Raw genomic sequence first — 20,887 nt, 5'->3', positions numbered from 1 at the left:
AATGTTACCTTTTGATGTCAATTTTTAATGGAACTTAAAACATGTCATGAATAGAGATGAGAATTATATGCAAAAGTAATGCATATTTGTACTGAAGCAACATACTTAATAACAGTCTGTAGTCATATGTTTCACGTTTATTAACGCTATATATTTTTTTTCTTAGTGAATGCTGCTTTCTACGTTTCTGGATTTTTTAAAAGCATTTTGTGGCCAGAGAGTGCATTTGAGAGATGGCTACTTGTGGTGTTAAGTGATGCAGTCCCTTATATGGTGAAAACTCCTGGCATCCGCAAGGGCTATATATGAATATGATACAACTTATGCAGCTCATGGGGGTGCAAAGGTTATACATGAGGCCGCTATTTATTCTCAAATGTCAGTAATGCCATATCAACTGTCAAGATAGGATTTTGAAAACACTTTCCAGGGTGATTAACTACCGGGAAAAATTGCTAAATGATTCCCTAAGCCTTTGGTAACAAGACTGGGGATATATTTGGATGCCTCTGTATTTTAAAGTGACCATTTCTGCGAAATAAAAGAGATATATCAAGACCAGATTGAAATACAAACTCAGTTATTCACTGCCTTTATGTTATTTTCTGAAATTAATTTTTAAACTCCATGTTATGTTTCGTGTCTGCTCCATGTATGGTACAGACAAAGAGAACCATGAAGGAACCCAGTCCTTAACCAGTTGCTCTACCAACTGAGCTATCTGGCCACCACAGTAATAATAAAAGTTATCCAAAAACCTCATTTCTTTATATACTTATTACTCTTTAAAATGGAATATCTAATTTTCACTTACTTGGGAATGATGGGTGGCATCCCAGGTTTGAAAAGCCATTCATTCCAGTCTACAGCTTTCAGTTTGGTGTTATTTGGAAAATATTCATATAAGAAGTTCTTGAAATCATCAGTATCTATCGATTTGTATTTAAATTTGTTTATATACGCCCTCAGGAACGGATCGAATGCCTCTGAAAAAAAATTAATTAATTAAAAATCAGCTGTGGTTAAAACTTTGCATGTGAAGTGGACAAGGTTGTTTACCCATGATATAATCAAATACACAAAAAGCTACGAGTGTTTCATATTAAATATCATAGAAAGGGGTGGATAATTTAGCTCCAAATTAACATTTTTTTCCGCTAAGATGATAAGTCCTATATTCATAGTAAGAGCTTATTGTGCGAACTCATATAACAATAACAACAAAATACAGAAATGGCAAAATTATGAGAAAATATCTTCAGTGTAGCTATATGTCACAAGATAATTGCATTTGTGTTGCAAAGTTATAACAGAGGACATCGGTAATTTGTCCTCTGCTCGCATTGTAAGAGACATGGGTCAAGAAGAGCAGGGTGGGAGAGTGGTACAGTAGGTCTTAAATTGCTGTTTAGGATGAATTTGCTGCATCATCCTACTGCTATAGGTGCAATCAGTCAACTGTTCGTGTGCTGTTGTGCAACTCACAGCTGGCCAATGGAATCAGCACGTATGCACGCACACACACACACCCAAAATATATTAATGTATGTAATTTTTCACTAATATTCTTGGCTTTGGATATCATCCATTTGCCATCTTGTATTTCAATTGTACTTTTTATAGCTGAGAATCTTAATTAGCATCAATCTTCAAGATAGCTTGACACTTGAAAGGATGGTATTTATTCATTATCTGCCGACATTCTATGGAGGTAAACTACAAAACAGTCATTCCTATATAGAATAAGAACATTGATGCTGTCCTAGATAAAATCTGAGATTAAATTAGTATAGCAAATAATATCATACAAGAACAATAATTTATTGTACACTGTACAAGAGATGCCTCCATGTTTCTCATTCAAAATGCTACTTGGTTGGTTTCCAGCACCTCCAGATATGGTCATCTGATGCCTTAATGGATTCTGCTATTATGGAAATATTTCATTTCATTTTTGAAGACGAGGGGCACCTGTAAGAGAGAATTTATTAACCGTGATCACAGAATAATTAAAAGGTAACATGTGTAATCACCTGGTCCTCCTGCAAGTTCTTCGAGGTGAAAGAGAAGAGTGTGGCCTTTTTCATATGGAACATTAGAAAATGCGTCATCAGGATCCACTCCCTTCAAGTCTGGCACCAGACACGTCAGAGGATTGTTTTCTCCAAGAGCAGCTATCTACACAATATCAAGAACAGTGGTTCAGAATAGAATGACAAAATTGTCCTAGAGGCAAATTAATTTCGTCCTGAGAACTTGAGCACAATGGGCCTATTGAATCTACTTCTTTCAACACTGAAAACCCCAACACTGTTTAACACAGCTACAGTCATTTCCGCAAGTTTCAAAGGCCTTGTATATGTTTTCAGGACCTTTGCAATAATAACAGGACCCAGTTTTTGTATTTGCCTGATTTGAAGTCTCTTGAAGTCTTGTAGGGTTGCAGATATCTGTAGCACAGGAAATATGAACGAGGAAGTGATTGTTCAAGATAATAGTAATATTATTTAATTACGGGTTATTTTATGTGCTGTCAATCTATGACATAGGATACACAGCTTTACTTCTGTCCCAGAGGAAGCCCTGCAGGGATTTTACCACTCATTAAAATTCACTGTCCTTCGCCAAGTTAGAGATTTGAATCAGCAAACCGCGGAATCAATGGTCAGAATGTTCTCATTTAAGGATATGATTATTTTAATGTCATAAAATTACGAGATGGAAGTCCTGTCTTTACTTTCCTTTCAAAGGCAGCCGTGATCATTTTTTTATTACTTTCAAAAATCATAAGCCCATATTCCCCAACACTACACACACAACATTTATAATGTATATAAACTAAACTTAATGACTATCAAAATTAATAATAGACTATCCAGCTGGCAAGAAATTTCTACAGGAGTAAGGCAAGATTTCGGCCTTTTATCATTTATATTTATTATTTATACAGAGTTTCATAAATACATGTAAGTACTTTGTGAGTGTGAAATAGAGGTATAGCTCGAACGGAACCTGGTGAAGCTTGACCTTGATGGTGAAACCAGTTCTATGGGTGGTTAGGAGTGGAGGGGGTAACGCTTGTTCAGTCTCACTTGCATCTCGTCACTGTAACATCGGCCGATAGCCGACCCCACACCACACTACTGCTCTCTCCCTCCAAACTTCACCAGGTTCTGAATGAGCTATAAAGTAAGACTAAAATGGTCAATACAACTTTTTCTGAAAACCCTTAACTTCCGAGATGCAATATAATATAACGTAATATTTTGCTAGGCTAAACAACATGAGCACATGTAAATAATTTGTGGATATAATATGGAGGTACAACTAAGGTCAAAATATTTTTGGCACTTTTTCAGATATTTCCGAGTTATGCAACAAAGTAAGGATAACAAATGAAGACTACAGGGGAAGAATCTGATAAGTCACGTTTTACTGTTTTTACAGGAGGGAAAGTTGAAACTTTCCAAATCCATTATATTCTATTATCTTTGGGTTATCATTCTTCAAATTTCTTTGGACCTTTGAGGTTGTTATTCTGTACAGTTAAACTACACGAATCTACACTATTGAGCTATTACATGACATCTAAAACAGAAAATCGATAATTTTGGACTCATCACATTTTCCCTGGTGCTCTTCAAATACAACACAAACTAAAAGTCATTTCGGCCAGATTTGCTTTTTTTCAGAGCCATGCAGCAAAGTAAGAATAGCTAATGCAACACAATCCAAAACTTTAAGAGGCATGGTGATGGCAGGAACTACAACAGTGATGCATGTTAGGTTACCTATAACACGAACACAACGTAAACATAAACAAACCTGTATGAATTCTGGATCAACTGTAATGAGTTGTAGGAATAACAAATATCTCCTATGTTTGAGGACATGACATGTTCTAAGGCTTGTACTGCCCTTATGTTGTTTAGCTTAGCAAGATATTATTATATTGTATTGCACCACAACTAGGAAATTAAAGATTTTCAGAACAAGTTGTATAGATCATTTTAGTCTTATTTTTACCTCTACATTGTACTGAGTCGAAAAGTATTACACCCTGTATAAACAAAATTATTAACGGCTGGACATATACAAATCAATAAAAATACACTTATTTACGACTTTTTGTAGGTTACTTGGCTCTCATAGTCCACCGAAAATGACTTGCAATACTCAGTACATAATTTAATCATCATATGATATAGAAATTAATGTTGGAAGTCAAAGAAAATTGCATTTTGTAGCCAAAATCCTGTACCAAGCAAAATTTGTTTAAAAAATACACTTTTGAAACGAGTGAATGAATTGGTTTATCTTGGATATAAATTATCATTTGATGATGAAGTTGATATACAATAAGTCCCAGCAAACATTCCCAGTGTTTCTGTCAGCCAATCTGCAGCAGGTCATGGTGAACCCACAAATCAACTCGTAATGCAGAACATAGTTTAGAACGAGAACTTCATTGTAGCTTGAGAAGTTACAATTAACGAAAGCAGCGTAAGTCATAACAAGATATTTTCAACTTATAAGTCTCTTGTTAAATTCTTGCTGTATTTACTGTAGAATATTTGAGACCAGCTGCACTACTGTTACCCTTTAGGTTATGTAGGCCTACTTGTACAAATCAGCAATAAAAGTGAGGTAACGTAATTATAGGCAGTATCGCCACAGTCTAATATATACAGTCACGAAGCTTGAGTTGTTGAGAGTACTAGGAACAATAGACTGTGCTGGTACTATTTCGCATTATCTGTGATGAGGCGATAGTAGCGATCCTAGTAGTCAGCAACTATCTATGGATGCATTATTCCCTACGTATTGAGCTTCGTGACTGTATATAATAGACTGTGGTATCACCCCCTTTCTTAAAATATACTAACACTGATCTCAAAAAGGAAAGAGTATGTGACAGGAAAGTATGTCACACATGCACACACAAAGGTATAATAGGAAGCAAGGATCACCTTTCACTGAAATAAAACGAGTTGTATAGGCCTATATATATATGTTAAAAATACTTACAGCATCTTTTAGATCTTTTAGTCCACCAATTGCTGCGAACTGTCGAGCCTTTTCTCCATGCATCTTGGCCAAAATTTTTCGCTCAACAAATACTGTGAAACCTTCATTAAGCCAGAAATGTTCGAAGTTGCGGTTCGTAACTAAATTTCCAGTCCAGCTATGACTGATTTCATGAGCAACGACATCAGCCAGAGACCTGTCTCCTGCCTGTAAGAACAAATAAAAAATGCAAATAAAAGGACTGCTCAGTACTTTGGTGTTCACCAACGTAAAATTTTACTGAAAGGATAGAAGGAAGGCTTCAAGGATCATTACTGGACATACACTTGTTTCATGGTAAACTATGTGTTATTTAAACTTCTTATATTTACCATCAATTTCTGATTGAGGTGCTGGCTGATAGGTACATCTATTACCAGCCAGTACATCTCACTTGACGATATGTGTTAGAGGAAAAACAATTGTTTGCATACATCTGAAGTCTGATTAGTGTAATATGTTACTAGGCAGCGATGTATGCAATGGAGTGGGAAAGGAACTGGCCACCCTACACATTATCTCCTGGCCTAGATGCGTCGTGAGTGATGCAGACCTGTCTTAGGACAGTTGACTAAACAACAACAATAATACTTACCATTGTTTCAGATATAAAAATAATAATGATGTATGTTTTACAAGATTAAATGATTGCATACTTATGGCACAAGAATAATTGAATCAATGATTGCAGAAAGGACCTCAGTCACTTCAGTACAGTTTTGTGACACAAAAAAAAACACTAATTAAATGTTTCCATGACATTTTTATATGTATATAGTTAATTTCTCTGGAAAGAATACCTCAAGATATACATTTAAAGCTATTTCGTTAACACTTGGTACTTAAATTAAAACAGAGATTATAATTGATAGATCCAGGTCCCTTCTGTAATCAATGGAAATATAGGATAAAGTATACTAATAAATCACCTCAAATTATAGGGAATGTCTAATAATGTACCACATTAAAATAATGTACAAACCAATGCTTTTAGTTATTTGTTTTACTGGGTAATTTAACAATATCGTCGCTTAAGAACCAATACCGCGTAACTGACATTTTTGGTCAAAACTGTTTTTTTGCACAGATGGTACCTCCACTGTCATCTACATGCATTGACAAGTGCGGGAATTTGATTGCATGAATGGCCTGCGTGCGAAGGAGGGGGGTACAATACCACGTATCTGAAGTCACGAGAAGTCTGTAGGAAATACAGCGTATCTGACAACAGATAGGCTGTTATGTCTACTCCCTACGCGCCCTCAGTACGGAAGCTGGTTCTCGTTACTGACTTGTAAAATTGTTCCAACAGTGTGTGATATTCTGAGAAGATTAAAGAAGTGTTTAGTTTCAATTATTTAAAATGTAAATATAATAGAATTATTTCACTAATGTCAATTGAATGTTAGTTGAGCTGAATTGCCGCAGAATCACCAAGTTCATTCACTGAAACATAGTACATTTAATATTTTATTATTATATAGGCCTACAGATACAAGAAAAGAAATGGACAATGAATCAGACGACAGTCAGTTTAGAGAGAACGAAATCCTATCTGTGCTATGTTCTGCATTCAAGACTGGAAAAACTTCTGTGGACATTAACAATGGTATGGCATAAGAAGTATCACAGTTATTAAACGTTTATTTTTCTTCAGTTACGGAATCATAACAGCAAACTTAATTTAAGTACTTAATATAAATAATCATGAATGGGCCCGCTAAAATAATTTGCGCTACATTTAGTGGTGCTGAGCTTGGTTCCTTCCATTTCCTCCGGTAGGAGGAAGATCTAAATTGATGATAATATATACTACACATGTTTTTAAGCCATTTATATCACATTTATAAACACTAGTAATCTCATCTTATTCGTAGGTGTACTGCCTGATAATTCAAATGCAAAAGAAAACCGTCCTTCTGGAAATGGGCTGCTGCAGATCAGGGATTATCCGTCCAGTGTTACCAGTAATGTTATGATCGTATTATGCAGTCTGGTATGATTTAAAGCAACGCTATTAAAATAATACAGCTAGAAATAGGATAGGACAGAAACTGAAGACAATACCATGTCAATGAAGGATCTACACCAAATTTCGGAAGCGTCTTCATATGTAGACGACCCCGAAGAATTTGTGAGTGCTACTTATTCTACATCTTTACATTCGTCAGAAAAAGGTAAAGAGAAGAATCTACAAGCGTTTCATGGAAATTTGACAGAAAAGAAAAAGAAGTTCAAAGCCACAAAAGGGTAAGTGGAAGAAAATGAAAAATAGGAAACTTAGAATGGAAGAGGAAGCTTATCTTAGCTACAAGAGATCGAAAGATGGCAAAGTAACACATGATACGGAAAGAGATGCAAGGAATTTGGGGCCAGAGTGTAGTTATAAAATGTGCCAAAATTCTAAAGTAATGGGCTGTAATTTAATTTCTAATGAGAGAAGACATCTTTCAGGCATTCTGGAAATCTATGACTTGGGAACAGAGGACCGTTTACGTATCAAATTTACGAAAAGACCTGGCAGTACAAATTCTGAACCGAGAAGAAAGAGAACATTTGTCTACAACCTAAAAGTTGATGAGAAAAAAATTCAGGTTTGCAAAAATATGTTTCTGTGTACATTGGGAATTAAAGAATGAACTGTGTATAATAAAATAAACGAAAAGAATAACAAACAGTTAAACCTGTAGAAAAATGAAATAAAAAAAAAAACAAAAATATTTATATATCTTAAAGAAACTATTTCCAAAATCAAATCCTTTGAATAAAATCCAGCCAAAAATGGTATACCACACAAAGCAAAATTATAAATACATAAACAGGCTGAAGTTAGAGGTATTTGAAAAGATAAATTACCTATAAAACGAATATCTTGAGAATCCTTCATAACATGAATTACCATGCCAGCACACATAAATAATAATGCCTTAAATAAGTATTGGTTAGCTAATAGTACTGATGGTGTCCCTTCAGTAAAAAAAGTCATGTTCTCGTGCAAAAGCACAGAAAAAAAAGAGCATTAGTAGCCTGCCTAAATTACCGTCACATTACTGTATATAGAACCGATTGTGCCATAGTTTTTATGATAGTATTCCACACTAGGGTTACTCAAGGATTAGTTTTTGTGATTTCAGCATAGGCCTATAATTATTTCTTTATTGTATTTAACGAATATTGTGCCTGAAAAATTATCATCATTATTATATGATTTTCTTTTCATTATTCGCAAGTCAGTCAAGTCCATTGTCAATAATAATAATAATAATAATAATAATAATAATAATAATAATAATAATAATAATAATAATAATAATAATAATGATAATAATAATAATAATAATGATAATAATAATAATATTAATAATAATAATATTATTATTATTAATTATTTTATTATAAAATTATATCTGTCAGCAACTTTTAGCAACAATTCTACTTATCTATTCATATACGTAGTGTGAAAATAAAGTAACTGGTATCAGATTGTCATTATTATTATTATTATCATTATTATTATTGTTATTGTTATTATTATTATTATTATTATTATTATTATTATTATTATTATTATTATTTACTTATTTACTTACAAATGGCTTTTAAGAAACCCGAAGGTTCATTGCCGCCCTCACATAAGCCCGCCATAGGTCCCTATTATTATTATTATTATTATTATTATTATTATTATTATTATTATTATTATTATTATTATTATTATTATTATTATTATTATTATTATTATTATTATTATTATTATAACAATAAACATTGAACTGTGTCTTCTTTTTCCTTTCCCATAGTTTCAGCATTTGATTGACTAAGAATGCAGCAATCATTGTCTGGAACGTAATCTAGTGCTGATTCAAGCTACAGCCTACCGACCTTGACCTCAAGTCAGACAGTAGGACAACAATTCAGATAACACATTGACATATACAAGAGCACGAATAGTATTTCCAGAAGGCAGTTTTCACGCAAAGAAAACGCTTGTCGGCATGTGTCCTGAAGCTGCTAAAGTTGCCTCACAATACCGCGTAACTAACAAAATGTAGTCAACGGCAGAGTTCCAATACCGCGTAAGTGACATGGCCAAATGTCTACGGCCATTATCATCCATTTTCACTTAGTTACAAATTAGTTATGCTATTTCATAGCCATACACCACTTTTAAAGACTATTGCGTTATTTTTATGGTTTTTATTCGGTTTTTTCCTTCTCCTGTAAAATTTACATTTTGTCAGTTACGCGGTATTGGTTCTTAAGCGACGATATTCTATCAACTACTGGGTTATTTTTAGCACCGATGGAATTGGTGATAGCAAGATGATATTTGGCAAGATGAGGCCGAGGATTCGCTATAGATTACCTGAAATTCACCTGGAAAAAATCAAACCAGGTAATCAGCCCAAGTGGGAATCGAGCACAACCCCAGATTAGCAAGTAAACACACTACCACCTGAGTTACACTGATGGTTTTTGGTTATTACTAGACTTCGTTGAATTGCCACACGCAGCATGCAATCAGGTTGCCGATGTACGGTAGTATAGAGGAGGTGAGCGACCGCCCGGTCTCATAGTATAAGCAGTTCATGTTAAGAGTTGTGACCGGTCCAAATATATAGAGCAGCTACAGCTAATGTATACCTATGTAAGCACTTGTTTTTGCATTACAGTGGTTGGAATAGTCAAAGCTTAACATTTCTTCAGTGCAGACAAGAATTAAATCAAACATACTACAATGAGAGTGTTGCTGTTCCAAACAATTGCCCCTGAAATACCCTTACCCCTGCAGCCAGTCTTGACCCGTTGGGGAACGTGATTGAATGCTGTTAATTATTATGCAGAATATTACGGAAAAATAATGGAGGTAATTGATGAATTGGACAGCACAGACAGTTCCGCTGTTGCAGCTGTAAAATCATTGCATTCTTAACAACTATTGGAAGATATTCTGTTCATTGATTCTAATTTAAAAATCATGTCCAAAAGCATCACCCTGTTAGAATCGTCTAAACTACAACTCTCAGAAGTCCTTAATATAGTGTATAAAGTATCACAAACCATTATCCAAAATAACAATTCACTAATTTGAGAAAAAGTGAAATGTAAGTTGAGAAACATTATTGCTAAAAGTTCTGCCTATTCACAACTTCATATTAGAAATTAAATACTATCAGGTCACGACAAGACGTCTAAAGTTGGTGTACTAAAAAGTAGTGACTTTCCGTTCTTCAAATATGCACCTATTACATCGTGTGCTGTTGAACGTACATTTTCCTAATATATAAAAACTGTTTGAGTGACCACCGGAGGAGGTTCACTTTGCAGTCGCTCAAAATGTATGTAACTCTTCATTGCAATGCACATATTCAAGGATGATGTGAGTATATTACATTAAATTTTAAGAGTTAATATATCTCACTACAAAATAATTGTGTATTTACATGTTTACCATTTATGTTTCAGGTAACTCAGAGTTGAAGAAAAGACAGGGAAAAGCAAAAAGAGAAGATACTAGATAGAACAGTGGAGACTGAAGATCAAGCTTGTCATATATATATATTTTTCTTTTTTTTTGCATATCACGTAATATTAAACTGTTAAATTTATTTAGAATTAAGTCTATTTTTGTATTATATTGTATGTTATGTCATTTTTCTTGTGTACTGACGACGCCATGAATGCTTGTAATTCTATCGGCTAATAAAGATCTAATCTAATCTAATTTAGACATTTCCTACTTCAATGATCATTCATTATATTTCTTGAATATAGGATACAGGTTTTATTGTAACCACAGTATACTGCTCAGAGGCATACTCCATCCGTAGCACGTCTCCTTCTCATACAGTCTATACCCCGTGCGCAGTAAACCTAATGATTCTCGTGGCAATTCCACGAAGTCTAGTTATTACTGTGTGTGAAAATTAATTAACATATTTTTATTATTCCATTACTGAGAGCATAAAAATTTCAAGTTGCTACTAACATTCTTCGCATTTTACATTATAATTACATATTTGAACAAACTCTCTGTAATACAGTAACTGATAACCCTTCCTACATTTTTGATCTCCCAAGAAATGGATTCGGAACACCTCAAAATCTGTGCTTCAGTGGTTGACCATGATAATATCTTTGAAAAATATTGAAGTGCAAGAGGTCAAATGACTTTATTGTCAAACGCCTGGCATTAGAAAACAACAACATTTTTGATCTTCATTCCATAGTTGGTCATTGAAAGAGATCATTCCAGAGCTCTTCATTTTCGATAGTTTCTGACACACAGCTGATTTCTTAATATCAGACATTTTCCATATTGATTGCAACTGCATTGTCTGGATATATAAGGCACACAGGCAGAGCAATATTTTGTTTCATTAGACAAAGACAGGTGAAATGTGCTGACGTTCAAGCCACCATTATACTCATAGGCAGTAACCAACCCTTTTCTTTTTACTTTCATAGACAAACTGGTTAAATGCAGACGCAATGAATAAAACCTTATAGTTTCTTGCAACAGAACGAGAAGTTTCTATTGAGATGCAAGTCTTTTTATACAGTAATGGCCACAATAATTTAAAATCTAGCATATCTGTTCATTGCACCTCCTGCACCATGAAACTCTCAACAAAACAAAACAAAACATGCGGAGTGTGCGAAACAGCTGACAGCCAACTTTTGAGTGCGGAAAGGACTGCAGTTCTAGACTCCTGATCTGGAAATTCAATCCCATGTTTTTAACCAAGATCTTCGTATTTTGGAGTCTTTTCTATGCATAAAAGTGAATATACCTCCAGAGATTCAGAATCTGCTCATAACTGAACTTCGTAAAAAATGTGATTCAGGTCCTTTCTGCAATCATCAATTCAATTTTATTGTTGATCAGATTTCCATTTATATTGTACATGTGATTCTTCAAAATGTCTCTTTTTATACATAATATCACAGTAAACACCGTTAAATCCAAGTCTTTGAGCTACTGCAAAAAATATAGTCAAATGCAAAAATGTATACAATACTGTACTTCTTTAAAACAAAAGGTAGCATTGTGGCAAATAGAATGATTAGCTATTAACTCTGAATCTAATTAATTTATAGAGGCTGACTTCATTTTATCTTACTTAAATGCTGCGGCCTTTAGAGTCGCTTAGTTGTCTGCAGTCTCACACACAGAGACATCTGAAATCTGTCTGACAAAGGGTTCTTTTGTGCACAGTAAATCCACGAAATATAATCTTTAGTTTTATTTCCTTCCTAATATAAGTCATGCTAAGGATTTTCATTTCGCCTTCAAATTCAGTCATCCTTGTCTAGATATGAACCTGTGACAAGGAAACACTAGATTACTGAGGATGATATGTCTGGATGTATAAAATATAAACTTTACGAGGTAGCTTATGCCATACATCACACAATATTTTTGTCCTGTTTATGAAATAAACTTATTTGGAATGACTTTAAAAATACTTGCCTTGCTTGAGGCATTAACTTCCATTCAATTTGTCTCTATGGCCTGTTATGATCTCTCAGTTGAATTTTCAACCCAACGTTTTATTGGATAGCTTAGAGATCTCTTCCCATTTGAACAATATTGGTCTATCCTGCTGTGCATCCATAAATTTAATTTAATTCGCCATTATACTGCTTTCGTCTTTCTTCCTTAATGTCCATGTCTCATGACCATAACAAAGTACTGGTCTCGTTAAAGTCTTGGTCTTAATTTAATATTTAACTTTTAATTATATACATTTAACTGTTGCCTAAACAATCAACACGAAATGAAGATAACTGTACTGTATTATAAGCCTTATTGTAGTTTTCAATAAATATAATTTAAAATCTTAAACATAAGCAATTTTCAATTAACAAGCTATGCAATAGGAAGGAAGAAATGTCAAAGATACGAAGAGAGTTTTCAAATGCTGGGTTGCAAGAAAACAGACCTATAAATAATGTATTCCTCCATTAGTTAGTGGACCTTTAAAGTTAGTGGATTGTCGGATTACAGAAGAGGAAATTTAATGGGCCACTAGTTATGGGATCGTTAACCAAGCATCTTTGGATTTCACAAGTAATGTAATAGCACAGTCTACTATATACAGTCGCGAAGCTTGAGGTGTTTTTTTGCAAATCTCGTGATAAAGCGCTCCAAGCGGTTAGCAACTAGAAACAATAGACTGTCCATGGTCGACTTTGGACTGTGTCGTATTTCTATCGAGTGCTAGCTCGTTGCGTATTTCACAATGATGCTTGTGAAATGTTCGTTATTGGTTATAATGAAAATGTTAATGGCTAAAATATAATAATTGGAATAATAATATGGGACAAGGAGGAGACTTTGTAGTGCTATAAATTGTAGCAACAATAAGAGAAAGAGGCCAGAGTTATCCTTTTTCCGATTTCCGAAAGATTCAGAAAGGTTCCTGGGTTTCCACAAGAATGCCGTGCAGAAACAAAACTGTTAATTTGAAGTTCTTTGTGACTGTTAGAATACATTATATCCTTAAATTTCACAATGAAATGTTTCAGTCTAACCGAAAGGACATTAGATACCGGTTAAAGTTCTGTCACTTAGGCTGCTAAATTTCCAGAGAAATAAAGGTTAGGTCTACTTTTTTTTCAGAGGATATATTTTTAATTGTAGCTATTAATTTTGTTATTATTTTTATGTGTTATTTTACTAAAGACGTAGAAAAATTAAGTTTGTTTTAATGAAATTTATTGATCACGTTTTATTTTCAATTCTGGTGGGCTTATTATTGCTTAGGCCTACTTTTTTCTTCAAAGGATATGTTTTTAATTATAGCTGTTAATTTTGTTGTTATTTTTATTTGTTGCTTTACTAGAGACGTAGAAAAAGTCTATTACAATAAAATTTATTGATCACGTTTTATTTCCAATTCTGGTGTGATTATTATTGCTTAACCTCATCCCACTTTGTTAACTACGTAAGCCTACACTACAAGTACCGGTACAAGTAAGTTACTCCATTAATTCATATTTCCATTATTATTGTTGTAAAGAGAAATGCAAATTAATATTTATTGGTTTCATAGTTAATTGTTGCTATAATCTTGAATGAGTGAAGCTATTATAGTAAATTTCAGTTCGTTTTGCACAAACAAAAACTATATTAACTTATTTCTTGCAGGTATCTTCAAGTTTATGGTGGAATTTAATATACTTCATTAAAATAATAAATTAACTTTATGCATTTAATATTTCAATAATGGAAGGAAGGTGTTAATTTTTCCAAAAGAAAACGACAACGAAAGTATAACATATTTTGTCGGCTGCTAGGAGAGAGATCTGCGATGATGAGGCGATAGTAGCGATCCTAGTGGTGGGCAACTACCCATGTTTGCATTTTTACTACATATTGAGCTTCGTGACTGTATATAGTAGACTGTGGTAATAGCACATGAATGAATAAAAAGTGAACATCGGCTGCTAGACTGATGTGAAGCATTGCTTTTATTGTTGTCAAAATTTGCAATAAACATAGACTAATACGAACCAGAACGAAATCAGGAACAGAAGTTTCAGTGAAAAAGATAAATAGCTTATTTGTTATTAGAAATAGCGCACAAGTCCATTAATTTTATAGAAAATAAAGAGACAGAGTATAGAGCACATAACCTCGTCGTCAGACAATGAACTACAGTCTGTAATAAAGAAATAAATAATAACTTCGCTATTCGAAGAATGAATGAATACATAAATAAGTTATCAAATTATTGTATATCGATAGCTAAGAAGAGATATCTCTATCTACAAAAATGGTAATTTAGTTTAACTACATTATTATTATTATTATTATTATTATTATTATTATTATTTAGAATAGCTACATTATTATTGTGTTCACAAAACTGGACAGTATACTAATATTTTGTTCTTGAATAGAAGATCTTTGAAAGCAGAAACTTATATAAGAAGTTTGTCTATTTTGAGAAAATAATTTCGAAGTTTTTTTAATCTACCTGCAAATATACAGATTCGAGGTATCACTTTTTAGCCATCCATATGCAATATTATTATAATATTGTGTATATAGGTCTATTATACAAAATATCGCATGCCTGAATCTCACACAGGTAACATTATGATGAATCAAAATATATTAAACTATTCGCCAATACACAAAATGTACGTAAGATGGCTGTCTAACAGAGGAATAAATATTATTATAGGAGGGAAATGAGATCTCTAAGTTAGTGAATCCTTTAACGAATCAATAACACTAAAGATGTTTCTTGCAATGCATCTTTCGAACTTACTGATCCGTTAGCGGCTAACGAAGAAATAAATGCATTCTTGCCTAAAGAAAAAACAAACGAATTCAGGCACTGTTATTTAAGGAATTTACTTTCTACTACAGTTTCTAACCAAAAATCTGAATGGAATTGGGTCATTATGCTTCATGCAATATCCATTACAACTAATAGGAATGTGAAATCTGAAATCATTCGTGCTTCTTTACTACCTTTTATTAACATCTCGTCGCTCGAGTTCTTAACTGTTCTAACTCCACAAAACTTGATTCTGAGAAAACTGTGATTGTATGTTACGAATGCTATAAAAATTTTTATAATGAAGTCACAGAAAAATGAAATACATAGCAATTTGGTATTAGTTACGAAAGATTTATTGAGCACTTAAAAAGTATTTTCCCTGGTACATAATGGCTGTATTGTAAACAAATGTATTGGAGATAAAACCTATGGCAATATAAATATCAAAATCCTTTAACTACCAGATGGTGTATATCCAAATCACTGCTAATGTCTACTTGTTAACATGTTTTAAATACATTTTTGTAAAATTGTACATCAATTGTCGGCATATACGGATACATTGACATAAGATCTTTCACTTTTGCAGAAGGAATACTCACGAGACTGGTACAAGGGGAAATACTGGGCATGGTTAAATTCATATTATTCCCTTCAGAAGATGTCACAAATTGTGCTCTTGTTGATTTTTCTTTAAAAAGCTTTACATCAACAAATTCACTGTTATAGTTTAACCTATACTTGATTGCAAAAATATTTTCTTTATTGTAAACAATATGTTTAACTTTACAGTAAGGTATAGTAGAGAAATTCATGCCTTTCGAAATAGCCATCTTATAGTTAAAAAATTCTTTCGTCATCATTTCATGTACAATTAGGTGCACTTTGTGAGTCTGAATCACTTTAAGGTTTCTTATTAATGATACTGGACTGAATATTTCTGTAAATATTAGTTTGTTTTCAATGACACTGTGCACTGCATCAATCTCTTGTACAAGACTATGGCCGGGTTCTGAAAACTTCTGTTCTATGCTGATAATTTTCTGATTGTTACTTAAAAAGTGCAAGAGGGCTATTGACATAATACTGTTTCTATTTTGCGGAACACATGAGTCTGACCAAAGTTTAAATTTTGTAACCTTGGGATTGTTTACACAGATTTTATTGAGAATTGAAACCAGAGCACTAGCAATATCATTCCAGGCTCTCCAGGACTGAGATTCATTCCAAATTGAGCAGTATGTTTTTCTATCTACAAAACAAAAAGCTGTTAAATTATAACAGTTTAATTTTCTTTTATAGAAAAAATTTGATACGTTTGATGAATTAAATACTATTACAGTCACAATCATGCCATGGTATGAAAGAAAAATTTCACAACCTCGAGCGGGAATCGAACCTGCGACTTCCTGGTCTCCGGTCAGGCACTCTACCACTGAGCTATCGAGTTCGTCTCACGCCAAAGGCTCGGAATTATCCTTTCATACTGGCGACTCTGTTATAGAGTACTGTCCATAGCGTCGGAACTTAGTCAGCACTGCTTATGGCTGGAAATTCATTAATATGTCACATCAACGGACGTATATACGTCACCAAACATCGTAAGATGAAGATTACATTGATACGTTTGCTTTAGGTAATGCAAAAGCATTTTCTAGGTCATAACAAACTAATGCTGTGGTTTGATCTCCTGTCTTAAAATCCTCTTTATCCGTATCTTTTTCTTGCTTCCCTTCATTTTTTCTAAAAACATGGTCTGTGTTACATTTTACTTCATCATCAGAAGGTTTTACATTACATTTAAATGCCTCACAATGATCACACCTATCTTTTTTAAGCTTAAAGAAACTAAGATTAAACTCTGTATAAAAAAATCTTTCTATAAATATTCTCTTTAACAGGTTGGCTTGAATTCTCTTTGTACAATGAATACATGCGTGATAAGATTCAAATTTGAATCCAGATAATGACGACTTGATGAGGCTCGACAGTAAAGAGAATCAATTACTGGAAATGACTTTATATGCTCTCGAACTTTATCAAGTTGTTCTTGTGGAATACCTCTGTTAGTGTCTTTTCCTTTGATGGGGGAACGAGGTACACCAGTTTCTGCATTTATTACATTATCAAAACTATGATAAAGCCTTTTCTGGCTAATATCAAGGGTACTTGGGAAATATTCTTTACACACTCTCAGTAACTCATCATTAACTTCAAAATAATAAAAGTAAGTATATGTTCTTCTAGAATTGGTACTACTAGTACGAGTACGTACCTTTTCTTTTCTGATAACATATTTGGAATAAAAGTGACTTTTTTATCGTCCTTAAGTTGCCAAAATTGATTGTGTATTAATTCTCGTTCCTTGGGAAGGATTTTTTTGTACACTTGAACTTACATGTACCATGGCATGTCTTCCCCTCCTGAATAACCCTTGCCCTACGTAAAATTCCCTTTCCGTCCTTATATTGTTTTCCTTGCTCTCGCCTTATTTTCTTGATGTTTTTTGCCCACTTAGATGGATCTCTTATTCTCTTGCGTGAGCATCCTTTTCTTGCCTACACAAAAACAAAAATGATTGTGTCAGACAAATGCATAATTTTTTATGCAACGAATTACATACATACGACCTACTACCTAGGTTATGTGAGAGACCATGTTGACTTACTTATTGATTTTAAAAGAATAGTGGCCTTCACCGTCCACCAGCTGTTGTTCAAGGTCAGTTACATTCTCCTACGTATGTGATCTTTCAGCATCTTTGCTTGAAAATATTAGTTGTTTCTTAGCTCCACAACTAGACCTACAAATGAACAGTGTTCTGAAATTATTATTTTACTCCACGTACCGGGAAGTTAATTATTATAGTTCTTGTTTCAGATGTTAATATAAAGTTAGAAAATAGTTTGAAACACAAATCGTTAAAATAACACTACTTACTTATTGTTAGTATTGTCCTTTTCTTCCAGCTTTACGCTCTTGTTCATCTCCATTGCAGTCATTTTCATGACTGTATACTGTACTTGATTGGCGTTCGGAGATACATCCATTGAGAATTCAAATTACTCTTACTTTGGGAGTTAGAACTAAAACGAATTGTAAATTTAAACTTTGTTTTACTACATTTTCATGCTTTTATGAACAATTTATATTCTTTATGTCCATAAGTCTCGCACAGATACAATAACTCAATTTTTTAAAAAATTGGACTTAGAACCATTAAGAACTCGAGCAACGATCTGTCATTCCAAAAGATATTACTAAGAAAAATGTGCTATTTATAATGTATGTTGAACAATGGATATAAGTAGCAAGATCAGTTGAAAGAGCAATGTGCTACACTACTACACTAACTTACCAAGAGAGTTGGAGTGACAAAGGTAAGACACGGATTCTCCATTCCACCAAAAGGGAAGGAAGGTGGTAGCACCAGCAAATCATATATTCCCCACACGTATTCACCACAAATACTCTCTGCAGTTGCCAACATCTCTTCTGTCTAAAGAAGAACATACCACATGTTACCATATTGATATCTAACATTAATTATTGTCTACGTGACTACTGATTACATTTTGGTTGTTTGATTCCTATTGACTATAAATTAATCACCAATAAATCAGTCTAAAATTTAAATCTTGCATAATAGTGGTATCCTTTCAGGTTCTTTACAAGACAAGTGGCATTCGAATTCATTGTCAGTAATATATTAGTGAGGAAGCTGTTGAAATCAAAGAAATTCATTTTTTGCAAGATTTAATTGAAGGTGATTTTGACAGTGACAATGAATCCTGTGAAATTGTTGACAATAGTCTCCTGAAAACCATTGAGAACAAAATCAGAATAATAATTTTAAAGGATTAATTCAATCCAAGAACCCACTTTACAATTCATGTGCAGGCAAGTTCTCATAAAATTACAAATAGCCTAATTTCTTTCTTTCATTCTTTTTTCTTTTACAACGTAGTGACAGGGAAACTACATTTAGGTTATTTAAATCATGTATTAGTAGGGTGGCCCGTCCTTATGTGCTTCAGTACAATGATAATTTTTGCTCAAATAATGTATTTGTTATACCATAGTATTTGCTCTGTCATATGACAATTTACCATGATTATGTTCATGACGTGTTATAGAGTGTTTAGTCTTCGTTCTTTGGTGCCTCAGGGGATTCGTTGTGCTACTCAGAACTCTACACGAGAATGAAGATAATTATGCGCATGTGTGAAGCTGAAATCACTGTTCTGGTTGGCCATTTTTATGCGGGAAAGTGCTGTAGTCAGCTTCAGCACGACACAGCTTGGAGATTGCAAAAGTAAAGTGTAATGAAAGAATGCATGTTTGTGGAAGAACTCGGAACTATTTACAATGAATTTGATAATTCAAGTATCCGATTGCTGCTGCCATCTATCTGTTTGAGGTTCCTCCTAAATCAGCCAGCAAGCAACGGAAAATGATATCCCAGAAAATTGAAGCCAAGAAGTATGTGACCGTATAATTCATGAAGCTACTCACCATTTCCAGTCTTTAAGCTACCTAGACGGAATGAAATTGATAAACAGCAAAACGTTTGACAATTTTTCGCATAATTTCCTAAATGCGAACTTGAAGTTGCTGTCAACAGCTATACTATACTGAATAAAAGAGTGTTAAAGACAGAACTTGGAGTTATATACGGAAGACCCGACTTTCGAAATACAGATGGCTGTTCAATTGTTACAATACATAGTCTCCAACAATTTACAGGATCCATTCCTTGAAGTAACGAAGTTGTTAAATATTTCGGTTACAACACCAATGACCACTACTGAGCAAGAAAGATGTTTTTCTTGCTTGAAATGCATAAAAACGTTTTTAAGGAACACTATGTCCCAGGATCGTCTCACTGCTCTTGCAATACTGTCAATAGAAAAGAATATGATGTCCAAGATGGAGGGATTTAACACCAGGGTAATTGACAAGTTCTGCAGTAGGAAGGAACGTCGTATGGACTTCATAATTCGTCACTAGACAAGTCTTAAATTAAGATAAATACATATAAGTGTATACAGTAGGCCAATTTAGAGATTGTAACACACTCATTATTTTGACCACCAGCCATTACTGTGTATTAGATCTGTAATTATACAGTAACCTTTCATCAATGTCATGTTTCAGAAGTCAGAGTATGAAAGGTACGAAAACGCCAGGTGTCCAATACCTGCAGTGTTAGGAAACTTAGCACTAGAGGACAAGATTGCTGCTACTCAGCTTTTTGTGCTCAGAACTCTATGTGAGATTGTCCTACAGAAACAATGCAGCCTTAAATGGGGCACTGGATTACAGATATCTATCCACAAAGCAGTACACTTCATGTAGAGAGAGACAGCTAGCATATGTATCACAAATGCTCCCTGCTGCTGTCAATATTTCTTCTGTCTAGAAAAGTTTATATGATTTCTTTTTATGTTTAGGTGGCAACTGGTTACAAGTTATGTATTTTTAAATAAATAATTAAAGGTATCTTCTATAAGATTCTATAC

General features: G+C 33.7%; 1 protein-coding gene and 1 long non-coding RNA gene across 3 annotated transcripts in view; both read right to left on the bottom strand.

Moving 5' to 3' along the window:
• Positions 1 to 20,887, bottom strand: part of LOC138699946 (leukotriene A-4 hydrolase) — a 50,300-nt gene that overhangs the window by 10,826 nt on the left and 18,587 nt on the right. For both annotated transcript variants that reach the window (XM_069826159.1, XM_069826158.1), the window contains exons 7-10: positions 18,724 to 18,864; positions 5,029 to 5,235; positions 2,034 to 2,178; positions 815 to 986 (exon numbers count right to left, since the gene is read on the bottom strand). In XM_069826159.1, coding sequence (XP_069682260.1) covers positions 815 to 986; positions 2,034 to 2,178; positions 5,029 to 5,235; positions 18,724 to 18,864 — 665 coding nt within the window. The remainder of the gene's footprint in view (positions 1 to 814; positions 987 to 2,033; positions 2,179 to 5,028; positions 5,236 to 18,723; positions 18,865 to 20,887) is intronic.
• Positions 15,750 to 18,692, bottom strand: LOC138699948 (uncharacterized). Its single transcript, XR_011332137.1, has 3 exons — positions 18,306 to 18,692; positions 18,034 to 18,168; positions 15,750 to 17,923 (listed from the first exon to the last, which is right to left on the bottom strand). It is a non-coding gene; the product is annotated as an uncharacterized lncRNA (long non-coding RNA).

The sequence above is a fragment of the Periplaneta americana genome, chromosome 5 (genome assembly GCF_040183065.1).
Source record: "Periplaneta americana isolate PAMFEO1 chromosome 5, P.americana_PAMFEO1_priV1, whole genome shotgun sequence".
Taxonomy (NCBI): domain Eukaryota; kingdom Metazoa; phylum Arthropoda; class Insecta; order Blattodea; family Blattidae; genus Periplaneta; species Periplaneta americana.
The sequence above is the reverse complement of the archived record's forward strand: the minus strand, read 5'-3'. Positions and strand labels throughout refer to the sequence as shown.